The following is a 12,722-nucleotide window of genomic DNA, read 5'->3' on the forward strand; positions in this document are numbered from 1 at the left end:
GAGAGAGAGAGAGAGAGAGAGAGAGAGAGAGAGAGGAAGAAGAAGAAAGAGGGGAGAGAGAGAAAAGAAAAAAGAGGGGAGAGGGGAAAAAAGGAGAGAGAAAAGAGGGAGAAGAGAGAGGGACAAAAAGAGAGAGAGAGAGAGAGAGAGGTGTTTGACTTGAACTTCAAACTTTGTGAGGTCCAATTATTTGGTACCAACTTTGTATATAGATGAAATTTTATAAGTTCGATGCATAAAATAGATTATATGTATATTTGATATTTTATATCACAAATTTGATAAATCACTTTTAATTTTACGTTCGATGCGAGAGAGAGAACAAGGAAATAAGAGAATCGCTTGCTGCTTCACTGCAACTAAGCAGTTATAGAGTGGCTTAGCGTCCCGTGTGCGATGCTAGTGTATAGAATAAATGTACAAGTGGGCTACATTCTTGGGGGGTCTATGAAACCTTGCTTCAGAGATTAGAAGTCTGGTTTCCATTCCTTGTGTCCCTTCATGTGCAAGGAATGCTAGTCTCCGATGCCTATGTAATTTGGGAGGACCAATATGCTTGCACGTGTGACGGCTCTGAGCCACAACAACTCATGAGACGTAGGCAAATATTATGGACATATTCAAAGTACGACATCTCTCACTGCACGTGCAAACCCCTGACGGCCACAACCACCAGCAATGACGGGAGTAGGGGGAGGAGGGGGAGCAGCAGCTTCGGTTGGCGTGGGAAGGATCGTATTCGGCTTGCTGGGCCTCATCACCTTCGTGACTGTGATCTACACCCTTGCCACAGATGGGAGCCCTTTCAGACGACAGCTTCTCACCCCGTAAGTCTCCTTGCCGTGCTCCATCTAAGACATGGATGTGGCGCGAGCTAAGGGCCTCCGGATTAGTATGATCGTTCTTAACAGCAACAGGGCTAAGATGGCCATAGCAGAAGGTCCGTTCAGTATCCAATTCAATGCCAAAACCACGGTCTCAATCGAAAAGGGATGGATCAGTTCACTCTTAGGCGGCCTGTGTGTCATAGCAGGATCATTCATGCGTATCGCACATGTCAACGCAGACTTGGTCCATGGATATGCATCGGTGAGATTGTGGAAGGGCAGGAAGGTGGCATGTGCGAGGATACACTAGGGTTATCAAAGAAAGCAGTAGAGAGTGTATAAACATGCCTAACACAACGAACTCATACAAGAACGCAAATGAAGAAGAGGAAGATGAATGAATGCTGAACGCTGTACAATTGAAGGAGCAGATGCTGTCCAACAGCCCCTATCTCGCACGGGAACGGGCTAAGAGATTTTTGAAGAGTATCATCCTTCGGGAATGGATATCGAGGTGGCAAATCAACAATGACAATGCAGTAATCCGATGTAGATGGACACATAAGCCAATCCCAACACTCAGAAGACAAGCTGATTGCAAATGCAAGAACTGTAGGATGCATGCAGTCCTCAGGGATGAGTAACGAGGCTGGGTAGCAGCTGCAAACAGAAAATGCAGCCGCCAAGATAGTGACTGTAGTTTAATGGCAGCTGTAGACTCAAAACCCAGCAGTCTATGGCCATGTGGCAGCAGTTGGGCATGTCAGCACCTCAAAAGTGCAAGGCGGCAGCCTTCAGCAGGCAGGGTGGCACTAATAGCATAAGTGGTAGCAGCCAGTAGGTAGGGTAGCAGCTTTGGAAGAGATGTAGCTGAAGTAGATAATGAACATGACAATGAAGGAGGAGGGCTGGCACTGAAGGTTAGGTGTAAGACGAAGGGATGAAAGTGGCAATTCATGTTGAGTCCCCTTCTATAGTACATTCTAAGCGGGTTGGCCTATTGAATATTATTGAGTCTCATTTTAATAGATTCAATGCTGTTCGGGACCATCATTAAGAGCCAATAAAATGCTAGAAAAATATGAATAAGTAAGTGGCACTCTAAGGTGGATTAATAATGCATCATGGTTGGATAGATGATGCATCACGTGGTGGTATGTAGAGGGATGGGGATGCCTCTTGAAGGGATGCAGTGGAGGAAATTGGTGATCTTGTGCATATAGAAGATGAGTTAAATTGATGTCCACTATTACTGTGCTTCTAATGGCATCCTTCATACTTTCTAGAAGCAATATGAATATTGTCCTAACACATGGGTTATCACTCAGTGATACTGCATTGATCAGGCATTCTTTTGAACAAGACACTCTCTCTGCAAGATCATAGTGTGAAGTGAACCCCACTGCAATTGCATGCACCTATGCTTACTGCTCAGCATGCTTGCTGTGCCCATATTGATCAGCTACCCTGTGTGCACTGCAAATGTGCAGCTGAATGACACATTGCTACGGAAGTATGCTTTTGCACATAACTTTCCTCACGATTAGAGTGTCATTAAAGCTGTCCATCCAAAACAGTGCGCACACTACTTGTCAGCTTCTAGAAAAAGGTGCTTGTTGTGGTTGGAGATTCCAAGGTAGTGCAGTGTTTTTTTGGGGAAAAAAAGCAACATTTATGGGGGTATAGACCTCAGGTGATCTATATGATCTGAAGCACACTTCTCAGTTTTATAACTATGGTCACTGCTACTTTTGCCTCTTGATGATCTGATACACATTTCTGAGTTTTACACGCATGCTCACTGCCACTTTTGTGTCTTGACAGGTGGATGGCAGCAACTCTCATTGATTTTTATGTCAATGTTGCCGTAATTGCGGTAGGTTCTACCTTTTACCACAATTGTAGTACTCCTGTATTTTTTACTATCAGATCAGGAGCTGCACAAGGGCTTGTGATAGCAGCATTGTAGTCCATATTAGCCTCTCTGCTTGTTTTATGTTGAGATATATAAATTGATTCTTGTTAGGGCTTGAGCTTGTGTATGTAAGTTAGTACAGCAGAAGACAATTCTTAGACATGCCATGTGAACATCATATGATCAGGGAATTTGAAAATTAAGCAAGCGATTCTGCAACCTGATGACATTATTTTACACCTGACCTTCAAGCTAGTTTGATAATGCTGTGTGATTATAAGCATTTGACGTCTGGCCTTACGGCTTACAGCCATATTTTATTATGTTTAATGTCAGTTTAGACATTTTATTTGATCTCCATGCAAAGTATTTTGTGGTAGTCAGTTCCATCTTGACAAGGCAGTACTAATTTCTAACTGTATCTGTGATTGATCCAGATCTGGGTGTGGTACAAAGAAACGTCCTGGATTAGTGCATGTATTTGGACAGTGCTCTTGATATGCTTTGGAAGGTACATACTACTTACGTTACTGAGTTTGGTTTCAACCAATGCAAGCACCTTAGAAACTTCTTGTGTCACTTATAGCACCGCTAATTTCTCTTGTGATGTAGCATAACAACAAGCTGGTACGTTGCTTGGAAACTTTTTCATCTCCCTGCACATGCTCCACTTTATGTTGTCCTCCTTAAGGAACAACATTCCAGGTCAGTACCATTTGCAATGTTTTTAATTTATTTATAAAGGTGGTGTTTTGTAGTTCCTCTCCTCTCTGTTTTAGTATGAGACACCATTGCAAAGGAAAGTTTCTCAAAATCATTGAAAATTGCTGGTCTCAATCAAGGGCTTGTAGTAGTAAGTATTAAAGGTATAATAAGGAGTTAATAATGGCTTCTATAAAAATCACATGGCATAGCGAATAGAATTTGAGCAAGAGATAGAGAAAGAGAGTACACAGTAGATAAGAGGAGAACAAAAATTTCTTTAACTCCAAACAAGTTTATACGAAGATGGCTGTGTCCACCCGTGTGCTTCCAATGTGAAGTTTAGATGGCGATCTAGACAGAAGATAGGTGAAGAGATTAAGGCTAGCTGGAATGACTTTGATTGAGTGAAAGGATGGATTATGAAAGCCCTGAAGGGGTCTATCTTTTATAGCTTGTGAAGGGGATCATGATGGATAACCTTTCATATGCACTTGTCTGTTGACTTTCCATGTGCATCTCCACTAGTTGGCTAGGGAATATTCCCCCTAGTCAAAGGCTACTTTTGTGGCCCTTAGATCCAAAATAGGGGTCCTTGATAACTTCCTTACCTTGCAACCCGATGCGGTGTTCCTTGAGTTACTACTAACTTTAACTACTCTGTCTAACCCAAAGACTAGACTTGCAACGGTTTGGCCATTCTATTACATAAATCTTATCTAACATACAAGTCAGGATCCACCAATGTCTAGACTCACACATGGCTTCTCCTCATAATGGGGGCCTTGTAAGTTTGAGCATCATGGATCATTGGTGACACCTTACGAGGGTAAGGCATTGAGCATATCTAACACCCTCTTCTCAATGTCCACTCGCAGGTGACTAACTCCTTGGTCCAATGCCGAGTCTTTGAAGATGAACTTAAAGTAGATCCTTCAAGAGTGCTTTGGTGAAGATATCTGCTCCATTCTCTTCTATTGGACAATAGACCAGCTCCACTATCCCATTCTCAATCAAATCATGTACATAGTGATATTGGATCTCTATATGTTTTGTGTGTGCATGAAACACTGGATTTTTGGCAATGGTGATGCAACTCTGATTGTCGCACCTTAGCATAGTTGGGTCTTCATCCTGCACTCCCATATGCCATAAGATCCTCCTTAACCATACTGCTTCACATGTAGCAAAACAGGCTGCCTTGTACTCTACTTCGGTAGAAGACAATACCACTGTTGGTTGCTTCTTTTACTGATCCAAGAGAAAATTCATGAACCGAAAAAAAAACAATAACTAGAAACTGACTTTTTGGAATCATTTCAATCTAAGCTGCAATACCCTACAAGAGAAGTACCAGAACTGTATGTTATTATAGTCAAGAGTTTCCTTTAAGTATCTGAGCACTCACATCCTAGCATTTATTTAGCTTACACACTTTGTTCTCAGAATGGAAGCCCTCAAACCTTGGTGGTTGAACCACGTATACCTCCTTCTTAAGGTCACCATTCAAGAATGCTAATTTAACATCCATTTGGTAAACTGGCCATTGCAAGTATTATGTGAGAAGTGGTAATTTTGACACTTGGAGCAAATGAATCTTGAAAATCAAATCCTTCAACAAGGTTCCATCAGCCTTGTACTTGACCTTCCAGACCCACTTAGTGCCAATAATCTCTCTCTTTGGTGGCCGATCCACTGGCTCCCAAGTGTCATTTTTCATGATGCTGTGATACTTAGCTTGCATAGCTGCCTTCCATGCTGGATTTGCAAGTACTTCTTCAAAGTTAGTTGGCTTTGTTACTTCTCTCATAATCTCAGCCATCAAGGCCATATTGACTATGTGAGCAGAAGTCCTTTGCTTCTCTATTCTGTGAGACCTTCTTGGTCCATTTGCCTTCTTCTCAACAGATGTGGCCATAGGATTATTTTGGTCATAGAGCTGTGCCACCCATCGCAGCAATGGCTTTTTCGGTGGTGTGATGTTAGGTTGGTGAAGTTTCTCTTCATCATCCGAAGATGATTCTTCCTTCTCCTTAAGGATAGGGGTAGCTTTGGGGACAGGTTCATAGTGGACTACTTGACTTGATGATAAAGTGGAAGAACTTACCTTCTTCTCCTTCTTTGTATGCGGCTACTCCTTGAACATCACATTATGGCTGGCTATGATCTTCTTTACCTCTTGATCTACAATTTGTAAGCCTTGTGCGCATCACTAAAACCCAAGAAGATACTTTTTTTTTTTTTTTTTTTAGCTTGTTTCTTTTCTTATCAGGAACATGTGATGTGCATAGCATTCACATCCAAAAGTTCTGAAATGTGAGACAAATGGTTTTTTACCAGTGTAAGCCTCGTGAGGTGTTTTATCCTTGAGAGCCTTTTTGTAGCTCCAATTGAGAATATGGATTGTAGTATTTACAACTTTGGCGAAAAAATGGTTTGGTAATCCCTTGCCTTTTAGCATGCACCTTGCCATCTCCACAATGGTGCGATTCGTGTGTTCCACAACACCGGTTTGTTGAGGTGTATGAGGCGTCGTCAATTGACGCTTGATCCCTTTGCTCTTGCAAAAGGTTTTAAACTTCTTTGAGTTAAACTCACCACCACCTTTTGTTCTAAATTTCTTCACACTTTTCCCTATTTTATTCTCAACAAGTTTTAGCCATTCTTTATACTTACCAACAGCTTGAGTCTTATCACGAAGAAAGTACACCCATATCTTTCTACTGTAGTCGTCATCAACAATCAATATGAAATAAGATCCTTCCAAGGCTTGTGGAGGCATCTTACCGCATAAGTTAGCATGTACCAACTTTAGAGGAGCATTTGCTCTATTCTTACTTTCTTGTGGAAATGTCTTTCTCTGTTGCTTGCCCATCATACAAGCTTCACATGGATTCTTCAATTCAATAATTGTAGGTAGGTGAGCAACCATACCTTGTTTATGTATCTCCTTCAAAACTGCAAATCTAATGTGTTTAAACCTTTTATGCCAAAGCTTGCTTGTGCCTACTCTAGCGATGGTTGTAAGAGCACTTAGCTCATATAGGTTGTTCCTTCTTTCTGCTTTGCCAGCATTGTTCAGAAATTTCTGCACTTATCTTGTTGAATCTCACTTTTTGACCAAGATTAGTTATAGCAACAATTGATTTGCTGATTTTTGAAACATACAACACATTTTAAAGCTTTTTGACTTCACCATCTGCAGCAACAAAGGAAATAGTATGTATGTCCGTAGGAGGGCATTCTGCATCGTTTCCAACCGTCACAGTGATGGATTCTTGTAGAGGCTGCATAGAACTATATAGACTATCACGAGGTGGTGATACTTTGTATAGTAGTTTTTCTTATTTACTTATATAAATATATTATTTGTCTTTTCTTTTGTTGCTGTTGCTTCTTACCCCTAGAGTTCTCTTGGAATAAGCTGGGATCTTTGCATGGCCAGAAGAGGCAGCCATTGGGACAAATTGGACTAATGGTTTGTCTAAGCCTTAGGACCGGTTCCATATTGAATGGGCACTGAAGAATAAAATGCCAGTAGTTTGGGACTGTGTGCTTAGCTACTAGAGATGGTGCAGGACAATAAGCCTGGCCAAGATCGAAGATGCACATGTGAGAATGCTCATGGAATAAAAGTCACCGTAACTGAGCCACATTACACTTTTTGATGTGGTCACAATGATAAAAGTTGCTCAAAACAACTTGAGGAATGCAGGGGTCACCATTCCTAAAATTTAGGAAGTCACTATTTTTGGACCTCAGAATGTGTTCGCGTCATTATCTTCGTTTTTGCATGAAATTAATTCTCTAGTTTGTGCCGAGGTCAAATATTGCACCGATCATGGAGAATTTTAGACCAGAAGGTTTAAATGGGAAAATTGTTACATGTATGCCATGTGGCACAAATTCCCGAGAGAGAGAGAGAGAGAGAGAGAGAGAGAGAGAGAGAGAGAGAGAGAGAGAGAGAGAGAGCATTAAAAAAAATGTAATAGGCATAAGGAGCAAATGGAAGAATGAAGTTTTGAGGAGCTGAGGACAGATCGTTGCAAGAAAATCAGCCATGGAGAGTACTTCTACGTCTCTGACTCAAGTACGGAGGTAGAGCTTGCTTCCTCTGATCAACTCTCTCTCTATTCTCAGAGGAAATGCTTTGCATGATGGGCTGATTCCATTGAAGGTACAATTTTGTGTTTTCTCTGAAATTCTACACATGAATCATTGAGTATTGGTCACAGAAAATGCTGGACATGCTGAACAGTAAGAACATTGAATTCTGCACATGTTGAACAGTAAGAACAGTGAATTCTGCACATGCTGGACAGTAGGAACAGTGTGTTGGATAGTAAGAATAGTGAACTCTAGACATGTTGGACAGTAAGAACAGTGAATTCAGAGATCTGCAGACTGTAATTCTACATAGGAATCATTGAGTTTTGGTCACAGAAAATGCTTTCCTAAAAGGGATGTTGATTTGGACATGCAGTAGTGTTCCTATGCAGCTGGGATTTACTCAGAAGAGATGAAAATCAACTGTTCATAGGTTATGTATTTTGAAACATGATCGTTTTTGTAATTTTCCATCTTTTAATTGATAAAGAAATACCAAGAAGAGCGCCGGTCTTCAGGGCCAATCTGGTGTTGAGTAAGGGAGTGAGGTCTTTGCTAGACCGGTTTCATAGACCTTTCTTGCTGGTCATGTGACGGGATGTACTACTATCCAATACCCATGAATTAGTGGTAGATTCTTCTTGTGCTAAGGAACCCACTTCCTCGATGGTTGCCATGAATAACTCCGGCTTTGCTTCAGCCGTGTTGGCTATCTCCTTTTCTTTACTTTTAAGGTTACCATTCTTTTCATTTGCCTTCTTGACATGACAATCTGCAATTGCATGTCCTTTTTTGTTGTAGTAGAAACACTCTCCTTGAAATTTCTTCTTACTGTGAGAGTCCGCAACGGAAGAAGAAACACAAACATAGAGGAAGAGAGAGAGAGAGAGAGAAAGCACAAAGTCTGAGATCGTCTGATCAATGATCTGCAATTGGAACTTACCGAAGCGTCGTACGTGTTTTATTATCAAGTGATGCAAATGAAGGAAGAAAATATTCACTGATTGCAATGAATGTTGAATACAAAACTGTGGACTGATAACTGAGCCTTTTGGAGAACCAATTTCCGGAAACATACCAAATGAGCAAGCAGGGATGATGGACTAGAAAACTGCGAGTCTGCATTAAGAACATGCCACCAGGAGCTCCGAATTTGGGTATTACCATGCACAAGTCTGTGATCCTCAAGAAAATAACGAGCTATAAAGACCCACGGGTGATGATCCAAGCACATGGCACGAAAAAGAGACCAACGGAGTGCCAGCATATGAGTTTCGGCATCCAAAATAGCCCCACCACCCATGTGTTTGGGGGTACATGCATGCGACCAAGAAATCCATGAAATGCTTGCATACAAGGAGTTCTTCTTCCATAACATGAAACGAATGCACTGAGTCGGAGCATTCAATGTAGTAGTGGTCCAAGGCAGCAGTGGCAAGAAATATGTGAGCATTGGCAACATAATTGTCTGAGCTACTTTGAGGTGACTATATGTATGCAGCAGCAGCAAGTGTAACTTGTGGAAGGGTGTGTCAAAGTGCAGCGAATGCGGAAGTGTATGACCGGACTGAAAAGAGAATGAACATGGAGAGAGAAAGAGAGAGAGAGAGAGAGAGAGAGAGAGAGAGAGAGAGAGAGAGAGAGAGAGAGAGAGAGACTTCGTTGATCTCTTTTTTGTGCCATGTGCGTGGATCATCACCCGTGGGTCGTTATAGCCCATTATTTTCTTGAGGATCACGGGCTTTTGCATGGTAATACGCAAATTCGGAGCTCCTGGTGGCATGTTCTTAATGCAGACTTGCGGTTTTCTAGTCCTTCCTCATCCCTGCTTGTTCATTTGGTCTGCTTGTGGAAATTGGTTCTCCAGAAGGCACGTTGGCATCCAGCGGAGGACCGCTTACGTACTAACTCTTTTCAATTGGAATTGTTGGCAGCCTTGCGATTACTTTCTTGGGAAGGCAAACATGAGCTCAGACCAAAATTTAACTGCATGGCACGTTTGGGCTTGACTTCAGTTGCAGATGCCACCCTTGCCAGTCGTAACGTCTTGATATTCTTTCGTACAGCCAGGAGGCTTTTCAGAATCCCTCGTGGATACCGTGATTTATGGGAACAGCTTTTGTCAGTGCTTCAGAGTAGGCAACCCTTTCCTGCCCTTGCTTTGGATTGTCCTTGGCAGGACTGGGACCTTGCAGGTCAGTTGAATTTGGAAAAGGCCTTAGCTAACCAAGTGTATCATCTTCTGATTAAAGATCATCAATGGCTGGTTACTAAAGCTAATACTGTATGGGGATTGCGGAAATCTCAGTCATGGTGGAAGGCAACTGTGATGGAGGGCTGGTTGAACAAGACACCTTTCAAATGCAAGGTCTTTCTTTGGAGGGTGATGATTGGTGGTCTTCCGCTTGCTTCAGCCCTTTCCAAGCGTCGAATCTCTAACGGCCATTGTTTCTTTTGCACCACTACTGTGGAATTGGCCCATCATCGGTTTATTTCGTGCCCTCTCGCTAAGAATATCTGGCCGCTCTTGTTAGCGGTTTGGCACGCAGTGGTTGGCTTCTCGCTAAGCCCTTTTGATTGGGTTTTTGCACGACCAAAATACCCCACACCGGCACAGCCGCATATGAAGATCTTGTTTCACTTTCTTAGATACTGGGGATGCTGGCACAATTGGACCACTCGGAATGCCTTTCTTTTTGATTCGGCCTCTAATGTCCTGGCACATATTGTGAGGCTTAAAGGTCTCTTGCATTGGCAGATAGATCTCATTCGGCACTCTGGCTTACTCCCTCGGGAGGACTTACTTCCCTGGCATATGGCAATTTCCTCTGCATCTTTGCCATGACTTTTGTAACTCTTTTGTAGTTTAGTACTGGGGCCTTTATACATGATGGGTTAGTGTTATTATGTATCTTGTAATCAAGTAAACTTGTACCTTTTTTTCGTAATTAATACAATTACCTTTTACCGAAAAAAAAAAAGAGAGAGAGACATTCTATTGTCTTTTACGAAAAAAGACATTCTATTGTCTCTCTCTCTCTCTCTCTCTCTCTCTCTCCGTGTTCATTCTCTTTTCAGTCCGGTCATACACTTCCGCATTCGCTGCACTTTGACACACCCTTCCACAAGTTACACTTGCTGCTGCTGCATACATATAGTCACTCGTCCCACAATACACAACACCCAGGGTATTTTTCTCCAGGCACATGTTGCATAGGTTCCTTACCTATCCCTCAGGTGGGTGCTGGTGGTGGTGCATCGATGGCCGGGGTTCATCCTCCAAACAACTTTTGGAGCTGTCCTTCATATCTTCGGCACACCACTCTCAGCTCTCCTCATCCCTGGTCTTTGAGACATAAGAGGTTTGAGGCCCATATTGTATCATTCACATTCCCATATTCGTTCGTCTTCATGCATTCTGTAGATTGTGTACTTCATGATGTCATACACTTTGCGTTTCTCTTTCTTTGCGATAGCATTTCTTTACAGGCCCTCACTATTTTAAGTAGACCATATTGTACCCTAAGCAATCATGAGAGCCCTTCATAAATAGTTCTGGCCATGTTTCTTAGTTGTCATACCTTTGGTTGCCATGTCTCTTGTTTGTCACGCCTCTTGAGTTCTATGGCCCTTTATATGTTTTTATAACTCTACAATTCACAGGGCTTACGTGTACCACACAGACACATCATATTAAGCTGAGGGCCTGTTGCCGCTGGTCATGTGCCCTTTAGCTGGTCAACTATCCTGTCTTTACACCTCTCGCTGAAACTATCTAAATTCTGCCTTCTGCTAGTCATCCTACCTGAAAGAAAGTAGTTGGTGGCAGGTTGCTGTTTGAGGGAAGGTAGACCGGCTGAAAAGCAGCCATGATCTAGTCATGGTGGTGAATTATGCTGGGCAGGTTGTTGCCAGGCAGAATACAGATGCTGCAGTTGACTTATGCCAATGTTGCTATAGTGGTCTCCACCAAAATGCAGATGTGGAGGGTGGGTTTGGGCAAAATTAGCGTACAGCTGCACATCTTCTGAAGTTCCTGCCCTTTCGCAGCCTGTGCTGAAAACACAGCGGTTAGATTTCTATTGAGAATTTGGATACAAAACTTAGAAAGGCCGAAAGTGGCTGCCTAGTGAAATGTCCCAAGGGTCAAAGTCCTAAATAATGCTAAAAGTGGACAGAGCTCCTAATGCTCCTCATTAAGTCAATGAGGGCTCACAGGTAAAGATGTGCAGACTGCTAACATCGATGAGAACTATGAATATTAGAAGTCTCTTGGGAGGATCCTATCAAACGTTACTCGGGGTTTCAAGTATAAGCCAGTTGAGATTGTTCAAAGGAGATCATGATATACTCTGGGTGGAAATGTCCTGTACGAGTGATCCCTGAACGAAGTCTTGAAGCAGCAAGAGATCAGAGGAACTATATTTGTTGCATGGTACAGTTTGATTCAATGAGAATTGTTTTTTCTACATGCCTTTCATTGGGAGGGAACAATAAATGAAATGTTGTTGTCAAACTTGGCTTGTATTGCCTAAGCTTATATTGATGATGGTACTAGATGTATCCAAGGTATTATTATAGTGTTAATGCTTACATCTCTTTGAACTGAGCCGTCAGTTTTGCTGAAGTTTTCTTTGCCTTCATTTGTATGTCTTATCATTTCAGATTAGTTGTGCAGAATGAATGGTGAAAGAATGGCGAAAATCTTTTGAGTCAACGATTTACAAGTGACCTTAAGATTTCCCATTGATGATGCTGAATGTGATCTTCCTGCTTTGGACCATTCAAATCAAATAGCAAAGTGTATCCATAGGAGTAAAATGTATAGATCAAAATCAGACAGTACATGTGTTTAATGGATGCCCCTTTGCAATGAGAAACTATATGCATTCAGATCAGACATTAAATATGTATAATGAGTATTCCTGTTTGATGAGCAAATATGCATGTTTCTTATGTATCTAATACAGTGGTAGTGTACAAGCACAGAACAATTTGATGAAATTACTAGTGTCGTGTGTACTGTTTATTAGACATAGCTACCGTTTGGATTCATGCTTTGTTAGAGCTAAAGATGCATTGTCAGGAGAGTATGCAACCTCTCATCCTTGCTTGTCCAATGGCTGTGTGTGTGTGTGTGTTTGGGGGGGTGATTATACTGAATTTCACTA

At 41.9% G+C, this 12,722-nt stretch overlaps 1 protein-coding gene across 2 annotated transcripts; it reads left to right on the forward strand.

The window, feature by feature from the left end:
• Nucleotides 1–508: 508 nt before the first annotated feature.
• On the forward strand, nt 509–12,516 carry LOC148024368 (uncharacterized). Of its 2 annotated transcripts, none has more exons than XM_087693993.1 (5): nt 509–827; nt 2,652–2,703; nt 3,180–3,253; nt 3,355–3,447; nt 12,230–12,516. In XM_087693993.1, the coding sequence occupies exons 1-5, from the start codon at nt 679–681 to the stop codon at nt 12,261–12,263; spliced, it is 402 nt and encodes a 133-aa protein (XP_087550119.1). In that variant the 5' UTR covers nt 509–678; the 3' UTR covers nt 12,264–12,516. The 2 variants fall into 2 exon arrangements, with proteins under 2 accessions (XP_087550119.1, XP_087550120.1); XM_087693994.1 differs by having other exon boundaries at nt 517–827; nt 12,217–12,516.
• The last annotated feature ends 206 nt before the right edge of the window (nt 12,517–12,722 follow it).

Source organism: Lygodium microphyllum, chromosome 15, assembly GCF_053477565.2.
Source record: "Lygodium microphyllum isolate KBCC chromosome 15, Lygodium_microphyllum_v1.1.10, whole genome shotgun sequence".
NCBI classification, from domain to species: Eukaryota; Viridiplantae; Streptophyta; class Polypodiopsida; order Schizaeales; family Lygodiaceae; genus Lygodium; species Lygodium microphyllum.

What these genes read in the sequence shown, in the direction of transcription:
- LOC148024368 (XM_087693993.1), top strand. Translation starts at nt 679, where the DNA reads ATGACGGGAGTAGGGGGAGGAGGGGGAGCAGCAGCTTCGGTTGGCGTG. An exon ending in TCAATGTTGCCGTAATTGCG is followed by an intron (nt 2,704 to 3,179) that starts GTAGGTTCTACC and finishes TGATTGATCCAG; the next exon opens with ATCTGGGTGTGGTACAAAGA. An exon ending in CTCTTGATATGCTTTGGAAG is followed by an intron (nt 3,254 to 3,354) that starts GTACATACTACT and finishes CTTGTGATGTAG; the next exon opens with CATAACAACAAGCTGGTACG.